This window comes from Ptychodera flava, chromosome 7 (assembly GCF_041260155.1).
Source record: "Ptychodera flava strain L36383 chromosome 7, AS_Pfla_20210202, whole genome shotgun sequence".
Classification (NCBI taxonomy): Eukaryota; Metazoa; Hemichordata; class Enteropneusta; family Ptychoderidae; genus Ptychodera; species Ptychodera flava.
This window is the reverse complement of record NC_091934.1, coordinates 9,734,315-9,753,286: the sequence shown is the minus strand read 5'-3', so window position 1 is coordinate 9,753,286 and position 18,972 is coordinate 9,734,315. Positions and strand designations below refer to the sequence as shown.

At 37.4% G+C, this 18,972-nt stretch overlaps 1 protein-coding gene across 1 annotated transcript; it reads right to left on the bottom strand.

Moving 5' to 3' along the window:
* Positions 1–4,392: 4,392 nt before the first annotated feature.
* On the bottom strand, positions 4,393–17,621 carry LOC139136737 (acid-sensing ion channel 1C-like). The gene is made up of 10 exons (XM_070704550.1): positions 17,195–17,621; positions 12,224–12,391; positions 9,471–9,623; positions 8,739–8,863; positions 8,396–8,577; positions 8,116–8,260; positions 7,066–7,122; positions 6,373–6,517; positions 5,359–5,450; positions 4,393–4,640 (listed from the first exon to the last, which is right to left on the bottom strand). Exons 1-10 carry the CDS (start codon positions 17,446–17,448, stop codon positions 4,534–4,536), a joined length of 1,428 nt encoding a protein of 475 aa, XP_070560651.1. The 5' UTR covers positions 17,449–17,621; the 3' UTR covers positions 4,393–4,533.
* Between the last annotated feature and the right edge of the window lie 1,351 nt (positions 17,622–18,972).

Here is an 18,972-nt window from a genome sequence, read left to right as displayed (position 1 = left end):
GTGTAAACAGTGCAATGAAAGTGTAACATGATTCCTTATAATGCTTTTGATGACCTTGAACTTCTTAAGTTTCAAACCTTTGTCTCTTCAGTGTGCTTTCTCTGAGTATGTACAGTCTCAACTTATTAAACAGAACTCACAATGTTAATCAAAGATATCCACCTTCTTCATCAATACATGTGTCACAAAAGGTTATTCTCTACATAACTCAACAGAGCTCTGTCAACTGTTGAGTTGCTTGTTCTTTCAAAACCGCTGGTCAGACAGCTTTAATATTTAGTTTACTTGTCCGTAGGATGACCTCAGTGAGATAATTTCATACAGTCAGGAAATACTTAATTTTGTATCCATGTCTATAGTAGCTTCAGGGACTTTGGCCCTATGTTTTTTGTCTGTTACTCAAATCCTCTGTGATGGAACTACTGCCAGTATTTTTACAAAACTTGAACACCGAGGGCATCACACTTTTAGTTTTTAGGATTTTACTTCCCAGTAGCAACGTGCACATGTATGTACCTGCAGAGTGGCACCACCCGATGATGTCTGGGCCACGCACCTCTCACAGTAGAAATAAGTGCTTGCCTGGGGGTGCTATTAATGGTGACTAAATATTACCCCCTAAGATAATGGTCAGTTATACTACAGCCTAGCTGGGCCCACTACTCTACAGTCTTGCCTGTACAGCAGTTCACAGGTATTGTGATCATATTCTGTGTACTCCACTGGTTTTTCAAAACTTTATTTTGACCTTGACCTTTGCAGGGTAATAGTATGGAGTCAAAGTCTTCAATCAAGACTGATGAAGAATTCTATTATTTATAAATATCATTTTCCAGTTACTGAAAGGAGACGTACTTGCTATACATGTATATCTTTCTTCTGTTAAACTTCCTGGATCAATATCAATTATATTTTTACTATGCTATTGTACAATTTACCTGTCATGAAAATAAAATTCACCATCGTTTCTATATTGACAAAGTGGACATACTTCAACGGATCAGACTCCATCAGTACATGCAGTATGGTCAGTTTATTTTTGTCAATTTTGCAGTCATTGATAAGCCAATGAAAAACCAGTATTCTCAAACCAATCCAGTCTGATTCTACCGGAAACTTACCAGAACTACTCCTATGTGTATGGTACAGCGGGCTTTAGTCCTGAAAGGTATTAATGTCATCAGCTGACTGCCTGGTACTGTGCTCATGATCTAATGTTCTTTGATAATTCATTTTTCATAGCCATATTAATGTTGTGTTGTACATGTATTATAGTTTTAACCTCTGAGCCAGTAGTGTACGCCACTGTCACACACACGTCTTTCTTTGCAACAAGACAATTTTTGATTCTGCGTGTACTCATACAGGGCTGATTCTGAGGAAAGGTCGAAAGCATTGAAAAACAAAAGGCTTACAGATGTATTATATGAGAGGGCTTTACATGGATCAGTGTCGCTGTAGACTTCCCATAGGAAATGAGATCAGAGTAAATAATGTAAAGTACAGAGTGATATATCACCAAATTTATCAGTGCTAGGGACATAGTTAAATTTAAGATATATTACATTTTAAGCTCAGGAAAGTGTTCACTCCTAAAGACAAAAGCAGCATCGATAACAGTGTAACTAAAGCTGGGGCAACTCAGGTAGTTGGTGTCTTTTGGCATTGCATTGTGTTCTGAGGAATCAACCTTGAAGCTGATTTTAGCAGAATTTAGAAGTGTTTCCAAGTATGTTTGCATTCAATGATTTTGTTTGGCTTCCTTCATTTTTTTAAAAATTTTCTTGTATACCATGACGTTATGAATTTTGGTGAGTGCGAAGTCTTATTCACTTTTGTAGACCAATGATCACTTAGTATTGTCATAATCAACATCTCACAAACTTTCAGATTTGGTGCCATCACTGACGAGACTCAGTGACACAGCATCTTCTTTGAGTCCATTATCAAATCCCTTCCAGAAATGTACCGATATAGTTGGCAAAACAGATGTAGTTTCCATCGACTTGTGACTCTTCGGAGTGATTTCAGAACAGAGTTTCCGAAAAGTAATTTACAACTCATAGAAACATATTTGTAAACCTTTCACTGTGGCATTAATATGGTCATATAATGAATACATTCACTTTGCTTTTGATTCACAGCTTCCAGCTCTTCAGATCATATATTTTTTATTTATCATTTAAAACATTAGAAACACTGAGATAAGTCTCTGTACTGTCTTTGTACTGTTGAACTGTTGGCATACTCAAATAACATGTATTCACGTATTCACGTGTAAAATCCTTTGACTTTGTTATTTTACTTCGTATATCTCAGATAATAGCTTCTTTCTATTACATGTGGTAGTGCCAATACGTATCTGAAATGTCCTGCTGTACGTAACTGATCTATACTTAGAAAATGTTCTGGAAAAAAACCCCCCAGGATAACGTTTAATTGTCTTTATTTGGAAATGATTTTGACGCCCCCCCCCAAAAAAAAATACCAGGTGCCATCATTGAGAGAGTTACATCCCAAATAGCTATGAATTTTATGCTTTATTTTAATGATTTTATTTGTAACCAAAGTTGTTTGTGTAAATGATTGTGCTAACTGAAGGACTTGTATAGAAGTATCGCTGCTCGCTGATTTGGACCATATCTATGCGTTTTAACAGGTTAAATACACCGGTACCACACTCATGACATGGCGCCCCACGGAAAAGTAAAAAAAACGGTATTTCCTGCACGCACACTTGGTGATCATAAAGGAAACAAGCATGATGCAATTTACTTGAATGCACAACACACTATGGCCTCTATTTTGTTTTTGTACTCTTTATTATCTGTGTCATGTGATTAGTTTTTGAAAATGGCAGGGAATCAAAAATAATGTTAAAACGTTTGAATTACCGCCACTTTCGACACTTATGACAGTGTTATACATATTTTTCAGCCTCTAATGAGTTAGAAAACTCTTGGAAAACAGGATATTTTGAGATCGGTTTATTACATATTCCCAGCTATTGGGGTTCTAAGGTACTTCATGGTGGAAGCTTCCTCTTCGTTCCACATGTCCAAAACCGCCAACAGTCAAATATCACTTCTTACAGATTTGAATGAAACTTGACCTATTCAACCCTGATTCCGTATAGACAAATCTACAATCACCATTGATAACATTGTATTTTTGTCATTTGCACACCTTTTTACCATATAAGCTCTTTTGGCCTATATTTTGTAGGAAATGTAGGCTTGACCTAGGTATTGTTGTCAAAGATGTAGACTCGTGATATTTCATTGAACAAAATATGGTTTATAAACTGCGTTGTATTTTGAACTCAGTGCCCAAATCGGGTAGGCGTAACCCGCCCACAGAAAGTGTACTGTTATCGATATCGTTGCTCTTCTCACCGACAGGCGTAAGTCTACATTCTACCTTTGAGTTTCCTAAACAGCTTTACCGGGATGTCGAAAACATACTTTAAAATTCTTGCGAAAAATAGTTGTTGCTACTGCAAGTTTGATCATAGTTTTATTGTCTCTGCATTTTCACCCACAACATCTTACAAAAACATGAAAAATGAAACACTTATAGGAAGATTTTATCACTTTGTGCTGCAATATGGAGTGAGAGACCTGCAAAATATGTATCAGACGAAATAGGTAAGAGCTACTGAAAAGACGTTAAGTTGAAGTGAGAACTGACAATTTAGCATTTTTTCGCCGTTGAAAACTTGAGAAATATATTTAAAAAGCTCTCACCATAATAGGGAATTCATCGTGATTTTAGTTTCAATAATGTGTAGTTTCGGTATTTCTTGACAATATTTGAACTCGTACCGTATCGGCACTCTGTAGCAGTATGTGCGCGTGTCCGAGTCAGTAAAGCTGTCTCGCTGACGTCATAGATTTAAACTTCGCAGAAAATGGTCTGTTTTAAGTGGCCGGGGGCTCAACTGAAACGAACGGATTACATTGGTCGCGCTGTCGTTCGAAAGAGTAGTAATGCAATAATTCTGCAAGTACAATCTGGAAAGTAGCTGATTTATTCAAAATATCCTTGATACGTCTCAGCTAGAATCTTTCTGATCGGAGAATTAAGTTGCACACATATAATTACTTCCTCTACATGTACCGTTGCTTTTAGTTGTCGTTTAAAAACTCGACCTGCAACTTTTTAATGAATGAAAGACAATGTGCAAGATGGTGTTATGAAACAGGATACGGGCAAGCATTTCTTATTCAGATTTTTAGGAATATATAACTTGTTGGCTTCATTAATATACTATACACATTATATACATGTCTTCTTAGCTTGCCCCGTACTATTTGAGCAAGACAGCTGAAAAGAATAAACAACTTGAACAGTAACTGCCTTGCACCGTAGATCGTAAAATAAGCTTATTTTTTAATTTTTAAATTTCAAGAATACAGTTCTCGCATTAAAAAGATCCGTATTGAAAAACATAATTTGTATGTCCGGTATTACAACATCCACCATTCAAGAGTCAGTATAGACGTTGTAAATGTCTATGTAAGATGGCAATGTTCAGTGCCAGGATGTTCTGCAACAACCTTTCAGAAAGATGTCGATGATCTCCATAACAGTCAGTATACTTCCACCAAGCCATAAACCAAGGGAGCCACCTATGTCACCTGAATAAGGGGGAAAAAATGCGCAAGGGATATTTAATGAGATATACATGTGTCTGTCCTAAATCAAAGTAGGGTGGCTAAGGTATGAGTTCTTAGAGATCATCTATCTGCAGGTAAGGGTGGTTAAACACGGCAAAAAAGGAAATTGGAAACGAATTTATTTTTTACCGAGGAACAATCCGTGACAGGTTGCGTCCATCCCCGTTGATGCTGTGATAAAAAAATGTTCTAAAACATGTTTCTTCACATTTTAAATTTGTAGTTTCGATTATTTTAATCGTAAAAATCCGCTACCATTTAGTCCGTTTATCTTGAATAATACAAAAGAGAGATGCAAGATATCCCACTTTTCGTAGAATTTAAGACAACGGCATCGAGGTTTAAATTCAATAAGTCAAGTCGTCATTTTGGCGGGAACAATTTCGTCCAGGTAATGTAACATCTGAATTTTTTTGATTTTGGTTGCATCCCCATTCCGTTTTATTCAAGATAAACGATTAAAGGCTTGCGAATTATTACGAATAAAATAATCGAAATTACAAATTAAAAATATCAAGACACGTGTTTTAGAATATGGTTTATCAAGTATCACAGAATCAGAAGAGGTGGACGCAACTTGTCACGGTTTGAAACATACCATCAGTGTCAGTATCCGATTGACGTATGACAATAAAGCCTTACATCTATCGCATATATAACTAAAATTTCAGATACTTACAAAGTAGAGCGAATAAACCGTACGCCTTCTCTTGTGTGATTTCAGTCACTGATAGTTCTTGAAAGTATATATCAACCTTTGCCATGTTGGACCTGTCATGACACAATATTTCAACATCAAACATAACTTACACGCTGTACATACGTTATTTATTCAGGATGATATCATTTTGATGATTAACATGAAGGCGCGTTAAGGATTCACATATTTTACGGATCGTCGCATGGTAACTTGAAATACCTTGGTACAGTTGCACGATTTCGATTCAACGATAACACCAATTTTTAAAGTCATAATTTTTATGCGACAACAGAACACTGTTTTTACCTTAACAAGTAATCCGGCAATGAGGATTTTTCATATTTTAGTATTTTAAATAAGCAAATCGCACAGGTACACTTATATCGAACAAATTACCAGTCTTTTAGATAAGTAACTGACACTGTAAGAACACTCAATAAATTCACTTTGACCTAATTGTGTTGTGATTTTGAATACATCTTAAAATAGAGTACACGTTGCGTTTCCTGTTCACGTTATAATCCCATCGAACTCGCTTTTCAAAATATCGAATGAACAAATACAGTTATCCCTAAGGTAGAATGCTCCACAAGAACATTTTCGGACTCTCAATTTTTTAAAATCTTTCATATATCATACACCACGTATTATTTTATCGAAATTCGTATACAAAACGTAATTTCCAGCATAGAGCTAATATAGGTATGGCGGCCATTTTAAATTAATTATTTGTACATTTCAGGTAATTTGTTTCTCCGGTACCAAAAGTTGCTCAACGAAGAAAATGGTTCGAAGTTCGCCGAGAATATATTGTTTGGGCAAATGTTAAAGTCTTTTACTTTTGTGGTGAATATGACCTTAAGGGATTTTTTATTGTGAGTTGTTAGTTCTATTTGCGATTATTCGACATTCAACGTCTTGGAAACAAGCGATTTCGAGGGCGAGGGACATTCAACGATTAGAGACAAAAGGGTCCGAAACACTCGAACTCACGTGAAAACTTCAGTGGGGTATCCAGTAACATTGCCCAAGTATGTTGCATAGGCGTCCGATGGAAACTTGGCATGAGAAAGGCTTGGTCTATAAATCACTTGAGTGCACGGAACAGGGCAATCACAAGTTAAATTCGTAAAGGCAACTGAAAGAGACGACGCAAGTTCAAGTGTAACACTTAAGGCAGGGTGTGGATCAAGTAGCAAACTTGCGTTTAACTGAAACATGAGTGTCTGCGAGACCTAGTTTTATATGAATCAAACCGACTCATATCTTATGTCCTCTGCAGGTAAATTCAATAATGCCACACATTTCCTCATTGTATTTAGTGTGTTGTGTTTTGCTCAGATCATCCCGTCCGCTCGTGGCAGTGTCATACTGTAAGAGATATTTGAAACATTCCTGATCACACATCAGCTGTCCTCGAACCTACTGCAGGCCTTAATCTAATTACACATGTAAATTGCAGAGATTTAGATGATATGAATTTTGCGTTGCAAAATGCTATCGATAATCCATCTTACATAAACTGCAAAGAAATTTGTAAAAATGTTTCACTACGAATAACAATATTGACGAAAATATATAGATTACGTCATTTGAATCGGCACCCTGGTCGGTTACCCTGACACATGATACTCCTAATTAGCACAGCCTCTCAATGACGTTCCTGAAAAGCGCTTTTAAACTTACACTCTGCGTCCTGGCCACAAGTGAAATATTGTTCAAAGTCGCATACCGTTGCATTCCCTGTTGAAGATAAATATATTCATTAAATGAAATTCAAAGATAGACATTGTAATGTGAAAACGGTAAATTGAAGACATGATGAAATGGAGAAACAGATCTCAAAGACAGAATATGTCCGGAAAAATCCCTAACAACATGAGATTCATGATTGGTGTTGTTTTATGAATGACTGCGCAGCTACTTACACTTACGGGTTGTAGCGAAGATTTATTCATTTCTACAATGGATTTCACACGAGATGGAAAACTCCATAAGGTAAACAGATACCTTTTGAACTATGAACTCAAATTGGTACTGATAGGGTCCACCAAGTAAGTCGATCAAGTCTGCCTTGCTAGCATGGTACCACTAAATATCCAACGAAGCCGTAAAACAAATATTCAAATTACACTCATAGTTTTAATATTGTCTTTGTGAAGCGAAACGTGTGTTTATTTATATTTAAATTAATTCATATCGAAATTCTCTTCAAATTTGTGCCATTGTTAATTTACTGAAATCAGGCATATCATTCGTGCTACCTAAATGGCTAAACGAGCTTTCTCAATTTTTGGATTGTTGAATCTAATAAGTTCTGCCATACGTAAATGTGGAGTTTGTATTGCAGGTACAACTTGTCTCTGTAATAAAGCGTTTGTCCAGCTTATGTGCGATGCATAGGTGGAGTTTCACCAAGCTACTTATATGTGTCTTTAGGTATTGTATCTGATCAGGTTGTCTCATTGCATACTTGGGAAGCATGTCTTGAAGCGATCTTCAAATTATGTGAAGACGTACCAAGGCGTTACATTTGTTATGCAATTAGCTACCACATCAAGTTTGCTCAACTTTCTCAACTGTTGTAAACTTGAATCAAACTTGTAGCCAACATCCTTCAAATAGCACTTTTGATTGGCCTTCATAAGTGTCAGCAAATATTCCAACGGGACATATTCATCCTGCCTCCCTTATACCTACCAACTGACCCACCATCTTACATGTATACTACTGTACCTGACATATAGAAAGCCCTGCATCCGCATTTTTCAACCATGTAGTCTGTCAGACACTCCAGTTGACAAGCAGTTACTGAATATCGGCTGTAATACTTAAGTGACTTCTCTGCACATATACCGTGTGGGGGCGGTAGATTTATTACCTAAAGGGGAAAGTGATGAGTATTGCATAGAATAATCAAAATTATTACTTTGGATCCACAAAGAAAACTATTGGGCCCTGATTGGTTGTTTATCAGTAGAAGGTATCGAACAAGAAAAATGAGTGCGGTACTTACCTTTGTCACTTCAATGCCGACCCGGACATCTTCACCTGGGGCTACTGAGAAGCCTAAGTCACTGACAATCGGCACATCTCCCTGTTCATACAGCATCAGCTGAAATCCGGCTCCGACTTGAGGACCGATGTTGTAGTCCCACTGATTTACATCCAAATAAAAGCTCAACCCGTGTGAAGTGCCTGTTCATAAATAAAAATGAAAAACTATATCACCACCATCGTCGTTGTCACAATGTTACGTTACAGCAATGGTAATAGTTTTGGTAGAATAGTAATTATAAAAACCATTGTCATCACTGTCAATACGAGGTAATTCATATAAATCTTAAATTGGGCTTTACCTTTGCTTGTGACATTCCGTATACCATATTTGTCTTCCCCTGTGTTGAATGCATAGCAGGCGCCGAAGTCTGTGAGAATTGATTGTACAGCATCTAGCTCCATTGGTCTCCATTGCCAGGTTGCTCTAAAGTAACGACACAATATTAGTCGTCTTGAAATATAAGACATGTAATACGCAACTTGTAAAGGGCCAGATCATTTTTTCACTATCATTGTTTTGTATGTCGATTGTAAGTTCATGTGCGCTTCCACAAAATACTTCAAACACCAACTTTTCAGCTTGTAAACACAGCGTCTGTACGTGTACATTGCATTGTTTTCAGTCATAGTTGAGTCTCAGTCAGGCGAAGAATCGATTTCTCAGCAATAACAATGCAGTTTATGAAGGTATGGACTGAGTATGAACGAGCTCAACACTGTGAACTTCGACACATTTCGGGGGAGTAGAATAAAAAACTTTGTGTTGACTTTAAAAACAAATTCAGTGAAAAAACACATCGCAAGTCAAGTCGATATAAATGTGAATGTTATGCAACATGATCTTTTGGATAATTGATTCGTTACGTTAACTTGTAAGGGAAGTAAATGCTTCTGCACCGAGACTTCAGTCAGAGTCTATACTAAGAGGCATAGACAATTGATGTGAAAATGGTTTGTTGTGTGCAGCCTTATCTAATGACAAGTGAGATGTCGTACAGTAATAGTCCATGACCGTCTTCGAGACGACTTGCCTGTAAAACATGGAGATAGGTTGTTGGGCGGCGTCTCTATAGAACTGCTCCGATGCCGTCATTTCTATGTCGTAATTGGTAAAGTTTGGATTCTGAGTACCATACATCTCATACAGAAGGCCGGTTAAGTTGGCTGCGTTCGTATACATCATTCTGTGGCAAAAAACGATACAGATGTAACCCTTATCTTTATATGTTGTTGTATTTTAATGGAATTAGCTGAACGATAATATACAAAATTAGAGAATTTGGCATTGAAATACATTTACTTAAAGAGATTTTAAGAGTTAACTATAATTAAAATATTGATTAATATGCAAAGCGATTGATATTAATGTAAGATTGTGTGCACAACCCTGTATAGACTGACTGATTGACTGTAAAGATCTGTCGTTTGAGGGCGCTCTCTACGCTGCCTCCTAGAGAGCGTCCACGAGTGACTGATTCATCAGTCTACAACCTGTATTACTCGTTCAACGGGATGTTCGGTTTCGTAGAAAATCGTGAGAATGTTGAAACGTGTAGCAAAATGGACGCAAACATGAAGAAGATAGAAGACAAAATGTCACCAGGTTAATTTGCATAATTCTTACGCGTCCACGAAATAATTTATTCTAGCCGTAACACACTGTTCTCTTACTAGTATAGTCGACCTGCTAACTGATGAAAGTAACCGTATGGTCTTTAGTATTGATATTATAAACCATAATACTAAAAATTGATTGTTTTGATTAAATTTTCCACTGCATTGACAAATATAAAAGTAATTTCTGTAGAGAAAGTTGTCGGGCACATGGATATTATATGGTGATGTTTTCGACTCTTGATATGTATGATGTCGTTATGTTTTATCGATAACAATATAAACCCTGTAAAATTATGCTGATACTTTGAAGTTTCTTGTTTCAGATAATGTGACGTCTGCGCAAAATGAAGGATGTTTGTCAGTGCCATGTCCGTAAATTGATGATTTGGTCATTCTGGCAGTAAAAGCATGTTGTTTGCATTGTGTAAACTAGCTGTAATGATGTCACTGGATTAAACTTGCACATTAATTATTCGATGAAGACTGGTACAGATATTGATCAGAGGAGAAAACAGTATGCAGGATGTTGTCGAAAATTTATTCCAAACGTCATGTCATTAAATTGATAATTATTGACACATACATACGTGCCATGATGTTATGAACTAGCTAAAAAAGCTTATGATACGTACTAGTTTGATCTCGTGTGATCTCGTGCTTCTAAACCATTCTTTCTTGGTAATAAGATAGAAGCATCCGGTCAACGGCATTGTTTTTATGTCAAAAGATAACCGTAGGATAAAACTTTAATTTACTTTCTAGTGACGTCATGAGATTATAAATTTTGTAATGATTTTCGATTTTCGTTTATTTCGTCCGACATGAACAACCGATGTGCCTTGAACGGTGGCGCAATTTTCCTCGTTGTCGTTTAAAATTCACGTCACACTAGACTATAGTTTTGTTCGTTAGGTTTTGGTTTTTTAAATTGTGCATTGAGAACTTTGCTAGAATTACGGCCAAACAACTAACCAACTCACGCCCCGCACCGTGCAAGTATCTCTTTTATCAAGCTGTCCTCTGCTTCAAAACAACAGTGTGACATTAACATGTCACGTGCATATGCAGCTGGAAGGCTAAAGCCCATAAGATTACATTGAAATGTGCACAAGTGTACCATAAATACATAATAATATAATTCCTTGGTGGAAGAAAGGCCAATAGTCTATATTTTAAAACAAGCCAAATTACAGGTAGTCAAACGTTTAACATAGAATTAAATGCTCGCCCGTTGACTCAAAATGAAAGTTCACATAAATTTTCTGCTTGATTATCAAACATTATCTCTTCTATCCACGAACTCGGTTTGTCGGATACAAACTGTTTTGGATAAACCCCCGTCAAAAAAACCTTGCAGGAGTCCGACATCGGTCTTTGGCGTCGCCCCTCAATGAAGTATCGGATAGATCAGCAAGTGAGTATAATATGGGATAATGATTGTATGCTCCATGTTGACTTCATCAGCAGATGACGTCACAGGTTAGGCAACTAGCAGGTCAATAATTTGTTACGGAACTACAGTAGTTCTCAAGAGCAGTTCAAAACTGTAATGATTGTTAGTAAATCGATATCTGGCGTATTTTGTGTTTCGCTGTCTTGTAATGTTAATTAATTGATTTGTAATTTTGATTTCAGTGCATTGGTTTCTAGATGTGTGTGTGAATATTGATGTATTTACAGAGACACCGAGACAAACAAATAGTGTATCATGGCGCAAATACAGCGATCTGATTGGTCGAGACTCGAAAAGAACCGTGGTATATTCGCGATATACCACGGTTGGCATACGCACAAGCTCTCAGCTTGAGCAAAAATCCGTTGTTGACGTTCAACGCCAGCAGTTCAATATATTATTGTGATATAATAGCAATAAATAATACCCATGCAGCGATGGCATACCTCTCGATTTTGACCAGCTCACTTCATATATGTACTCGCTACCACTCGTGCATATATGTTGCGAACTGGTCAAAATCTCGTGCTATACCGTCGCTGGGTGTGCTTCTGTGGGGTTAGTTGTTCCTGACGTGATGAGCAGAGAAGCAGCGATTGTCCTCTTATTTGGGTATCTCTGCCGATTATAAATCCACTGGCTTTTTTATAATACGTAACCACTTTAACTTTATCATTTCACATATAGTGTGTATGAATCAGTAAACATACATACGAAAACATGTTGAAGTTACAAATAGCAACGACCGGAAACGTCAGTTCTTCGACATAATTCAGCTTGACATTGACATTCAGTGGGTAGTCGACGAAATATGACACTCTGTCCCATATTTGATATGAGAGAAGGCCAAGTCCAGCCAGTAACACCAATAGCCACACAATCCTACGGGAAGACAATAAAAGCATGAAATTCAGCTGACATTTTCATTGTGTTCTCCGTAACGGTTATGGTAATGAACTCACTATCAGAGCGTAGTGGGTTCGAGACCCGGTTAAGGTACTATGCGCCTCGAAAGTGAAAGACTTAAACTTTTGCTCAAACTTTCCTTGAGGAATCTTTCATTTATTCTCTTTCAAAATCATGAATAAAAATCGGGGGTCACCGTGCAAATTTTGGTACTAGAGAAACAAATGACCCAAGATTTACCGATATTAGAAATTAAAATGACCGCCATCCCTGTGTTTACTCTATGGGGGAAAAACAAAAAAATTCGAATTTCGAAAAACTAAGCCAATTAAAAGTTTTCTTACACCAAGAGCTTGAAAATGAACCCCAACAAGTGGTATATCAGAAGAGAATCGTAAAAGTTTGAGAGTCCGAATGTCTGTCCCCGAGGTGCGGGTAGGTCCAGAGTAATGGACTCACTGTCGGAGGACGGTAAGTTTGAGACTCTAGCACGGTGTTGTGCCCCTGAGCAAGGCACTCTGCTTCTCAGTTCTGTGGAAACAGGTATGTCAATGCGATGCATACATGCGAACGTCATTGGGGTGAGTGGGTTATGTGTACCTCATCCTGTAATGGGGCTACCACCAGTTGGATGATAGACTTATGGAGTGATAAAAAATAAATAAAATTAGGGTTATAAATGATAATATTGAAAACCTAATAAGCAAACAGTAATTCAATACTATGGAGGGAGGATGGCTCTTAAATAAACACATTTTTTGAGGGAGTACGTAATGTGTTTGCAGAGTTTGGCTGCGAGTTTTGAGGTATGAAATCTAGACTAACGAATATAATTACTGAAAGGTGAAGACGTAATCTTTAATTTAGGATGACCTGAAGGTTAAAGTGCTACGTGGCTGACGTAATCAGCGTTTTGTGACTGACGTAATCGACTTTCTGTGTAGACTGTGGAAACATGTATGTCAATGCCATGCAAACATGCAGAAGTCATCAGATATCATTCAATCGCTGATGCTTCTGTTGCGATCATACTTTTTCAGTCAACCAGCTCACTGGCATGTCGGTATAACTGACAGAAAAATGAAAATTGTGGATGTCTGATTTGGTATCTGGCGCTAAGCCGCATAACCACAATTTATAATAGGAACGTGATTTTATATTCATGTTGGAACGGAAAGAAACACAAGCTGTTTGAGCTTTCTCCGCTAAACATGTATAGGCTAATGGAAGACTCTTCTCTTACGCAAACCAATCAACACTTTGTCATGCTAATACCGTAAGCGAATGGAGATGTTTACACTCAGCAAAGTTACAACGATAATAAGTTCATGACATGCAGAATACATGTGTAAAATGTTTGTTAAAACCGTGTAATTCTGATTTTCTCTGTTGTCTGCTTTATGGGCTGACAAGTAGCCTCACTTGTCTCACTCTCAAGTATGTGTGGTGACAAGCGAAGACCAAGTGAAATACTTATTAACATACCATTCGACATGGCGGGGCGAATGTATATTCTTTACAACCCAAACTTTCAGTGCATGATAATTTTATCCCTCTCGTACTTTACGGAGATAATTGTTGCTAATTGTTATGACGACCGGCAAAAAGATTGTGGTGGATAGTGTAAGATTGATGTTCTGGAAACGGTAATAATAATGTTTGCCGTTGCTATTCTTATTGACAGTGCAAGGTGATATTCTCTATAAAATCTGGTAATGAGTACTGTTCAATAACAATGTCCTCGAAAACAATGACGAATTTTACGGCCTGGAGGATACAAATGTCACGAGTTTGTTAATACCATGTAATTTCTTTCTGTTGTTTGCTTCATGAACTGACTGTGTACCTATTAATAGATCACCTTATGCTGATGACAAGCGATGGCCGACTGAAATGTTTTAACAGACCATTAAACGTAGCAGGGTGAATTTACACTGTCTTAACTTTGCAACCCAAATACTGTGTAATAATTTCATCCCTTTCGTACGCCATAATGGAAGACCGGTCACGACATGCGACATGCGAGTTTTTTAAACTAAGATCTGCGGTTAGGGTTAGTGTTAGGGTTAGTGTTAGGGTTAGGGTTAGGCCGCGTTCAAAAAAAATGTTGAGGGGGCGGGGGAGCTGGAGGAGTCGCGATTGAAATAATATTTTTTTTCAGATCCCCCCCTCAATACACTCAAAAATTTTCAAGTCCTCCCAACAAATTACCATATAGCCGCATATTTATTAGGAATGCACGCAGAGTAAAAACAAACATGTAATGTGTCGTTCTGCACGCAGATGTTCAACACTACCTCTTATCAGCAGGTTGTAGAGCCATATACCTAGGGCAAGTTCTTAAATTATTTCATTTTTAAATGCATCCGTGGACTTTCGGATTTCTCAGTCTAAGCCGACTTGAGTTTATCCAACTCTGGCAAGTTCAATGGCACCAGTTGAAAAGCGCACAAAATGACAATCATGACAGAGTATGAAAATTGTTTTCCGAGCTACGTTCAACCAAATTTTTAAAAAATAAGCACAGTGACCTTCCCAATTTTTTTTTTCAAAAGCACAAGACACATATAACTTAGATGCCACTTATAAATGTTTTACAAAATGACAACACTGGACGGTTATAATATTCCATGAAAATGTTTTAATCTCAGAAATATTGGGTGTAATAATGGCAAATTTGATAACAAATAAATGATTCCATTTAGTCACACATTTTTCCATTTGAATTAGAGTCTTTACTGTTCAAAGTTTTACTTTTGTGTTATTGGTACAATGAGATGTGAAAATTTCATTCACTGCATGAACTTGAATTGAATGGTTTTACATATTGAATTTAAGTGATTTTAGAAAAAACTGACTTTTCATCGTACATTTGTATAAGATCAAGTATGGTGACCCCATCTTTTTTTGCTAATATTTGATTGTTCTCATATGCCAGAATTCAAAAATCCATGGTAACTGTTAGTCCCCCAGTCTTCTATGTGTTGGTCTCTGGCTGGATCTTGTGTACAAGTAGCTGATGTATGTTTCACTGTCAATTGAGTGTATGACCGAAACTCTTCTTAAACTACATCAGAGTCAGCGCTACATGTATCACTGTCACTGCCAGTATTTAGTAGCAGGGCAGTAATTGTATTAACTTTTTATTTTGACAATATTTTTGTTCAGTTTATACAATTGCGTTCTTGTTGCAAACACAGCCTACGTGTACTGTGCATTTGTATCATTCAATTATCACCAATATTTAGACAAACGGGCTTTGTTGACAAACTGAATATTGTGTTTTTCAGCATGCTGTAGACAGACACCAAGAAACTGTGTTTGATACATTGCATAGAAATATTGAAAAATTATCAACAGTTGCAGCTCCTGCCCCATTACAAGGCCAACTTGTTTTACGAAAATTTAATGGCATTCATACATTTTTAGATTTTTTCGAGATTAAAGACATAAAATGTGACAAAACGGTTCTAGATTTTTGTTTAATTATTACTAACATTAGAACCATTGAACGACATCAAAATGTTTGGAGTCAAAATATTTTCAGGTCCCCCATAGGCAGAGTAAAACTTTCAAGTCCCCCCTCGACTATCCCAAAATTTTTCGAATTCCCCATGAATTCCTCCAGCCCCCCTAACCATTTTTTGAACGCGGCCTTAGGGTTAGGGGTAGGGTTGGGGGTTAGGGTTAGGGTAGGGTTAGGGTTAGGGTTAGGTCGCAGATCACAGTTTAAAGACGCAGGTAACCCTAACCCTAACACTAACCCTAACCGCAGATCGCAGTTTGCCGTTAATTTCATGACGACCGATAAAAATTCTTCAGGGAGGTGATTGTTTGGAAATGGCGATAGCGTCGGCAATCGCTGTTTTTATGGGCATGGGTAATATAATATTCACTGTTCGGGAATTGTAAAGTGTGTAAGAATTAACCATAGGTATTATTGTCACAGACAAGAGCCCTAAAGACGGATAGGGGAACTAGTAGTGTAAACACCATGGCGTTGAAAAATACAGCTAAATTTCCAGTTTACCGCAGCGTACTCCAAATTTCAAAATACTTGCCCTGTGAGTCGATGTGGGGAGATTTCTTTCAATACTGGCATGATCTTTTGAAATTACATTTAACATCGTTTCCATATTTTGACAATTGCTAAGTGCTTTCTCATCAATGTCCATGTCGCTAATGAATAAAAATGGTACCCACGTAAATCGTTGCACGTGAAAAATTCAGACGCTGGAATACTTTACAAAATTACTTTACGAGTCGCATGTTGTAAACGCGGAGTTCACAGCCAGATGGATACAGTGCTATGAAATTTACATTTTACACTGACCTCGACATCTAGACTACAGCTTTTCTTGACTTTCATAATCATAACAGCGCGAACATTATTTAAACGTTTATAAGAAGAGAAGAATAAAGTCAAGGCCATTTCAGAATCAAAATACACACATCAGAGCATTTTCGACCGTCAATATTTGTTCTCAGAATATATCAAGCGTGATGGATAATTAACACATTTCCGCACAACCATGTGGTTATGGCCTCCCGGCTTGTAAATCATTTGGAATAGTAAGCATCCTGATATTTGAATATGAAAGAGCACTCTGGACGTCGACTTTGTTCCTGACATTAGTGACAAAGGTTTTGAGTTTCAATGCTCCTTGGAGATACACACTTGAGCCGTGTCGCAATGAAAGAACGGAAAAAATACATGTTACACAATGAATGAAACTCGGGATTGTAGGGCTGAGTTGTTGTGAAGACAAATATACTTGCCTTCTGAGTGGAACCACCGATTTGCCGGCTAAAAACTTCATACCCGAGATACCGCAGTCATCTGCGAAACCAGAAAGTAGAATTCCCATGCATCCTGGCCTTTTACCAGGAGCGCCGTAGTCCATTTTCGCAGGTTCTCTGGTTAATGTAAGGTTCGACCCAATGTCGGATAGTTCTGTCCCGTTTAAGTTCTTCTCCATGGTCGTATCCCTTCTTTCTCTCGTCGGTCCTACAGAGTTTCCAGATGTCCACATGCTACTTACGCTGGTCCGTAACGGAGGAAAGCTTTCAGAGTTGAGAATGGCGTTTCAACATTATTGTTCTTCCTGCACTGATTTGATCCGAAATTCCGCTACCAAGGTAGAGTCCAACACCTACACAGATGGTCGTCACACAAAGAGAAGTACAGTACCGTATGTTCAATGACGTAATTCTTTAAGTCAGACACGAAGACCCTTAAACCAAAACTCCCACCTTATTGCAACGCGAATACGATACCCATATGCGTAGTTTAATCCAAATTTTGAAATTGTTGATTGTCTCATGGAATTCAATAAAAAAGATACGATTTCCTTCTTTAATCTGGAATTTCACTATTTGTTACCGTTCTGTCTATTTTCGGAATTAATAACTCAAACTTTAGAGATTTTTAACGCTAACAGTAAGCGGTAGAAAGAAATTTGTTGAAATTCATGGGCTCGTAATGTCCTTTAAGATGCTTTTGTAATCTTTCAGTAATCTACAGAGCAGTACTTTTTCACTTTATGGCGGGATTTCTCGATTTTTGTACTCGCAGTAGGAACAGCTACCGTGTGCAAACTCATACACACATAAACATAAAAAACATTGATTTTGGTTGGTTACTGATAAATGAAATTATTAAGAGTTATCATGTATATAAATTCTTCAACTTCATTCTGAAGAGAACAACATCTAGAGACCTATATCGGCAACTGTTATCGGCAAGTCGAGCTCTTTCTGTGAAGAGAAGGTCTCGCGACTCACAGTGTCACTGTGTGCTTAAAGCAGTTACCAGCAGACGACATGAATTTCTATACTTGACAAAAACATCACACTATCTCAACGGTTAAACTAAAACTTGGTGGTTGTCGTTGGCGACTAAAATCCAGCTGACCGAAGGCTAATGCCGAAGCCATTAACGATTGCCGTACCAGGGTGTTCTTTAAATACAAAATTGATGATATTGCGTTACTGAATGTACAGTTCATTTGTCTATTCTTTAGAAGCTATTCTGCTTCTGTTTAAAGGCTTTGCTGCGCATTCACAACAATTCATCTGAAGTGATACAGCTACCTGCAAAACGTATTCCCTCCTCTTTTGGTTACGTCACAATGTAAGGAACTCAAAGGAGATAAAAAACTGAAATGTTCAACCTCCAGGTAAACATACCCGCAACAATATGCATGTTAATTATATGTTGTCACAAATCTCTTTATTACCTGTCCAACAATCTTTTCGCACACATATCATTGTATGTAAATTGTTCCATTACGTGTTATTCTACGTAGCTACGTGAATGTCTTTTAGTAAATCATAGTCAGTCCAGCCATGCAAACACCATGATAAAATCGATCTTACCAGACCTGTGAAAAAATTTAAGTACAAAGCTAGAAAATAATCCGCTTGCTATGATTTCAACATTAACGGTTTCATATTCTGACAAGGTATGAATTAATATTTCTGGAAAGGTGATTGAAAATTACTTATTCATACAAAAAATCACGTTAGGATCTATGTAATATTATTTTGTGAAGATT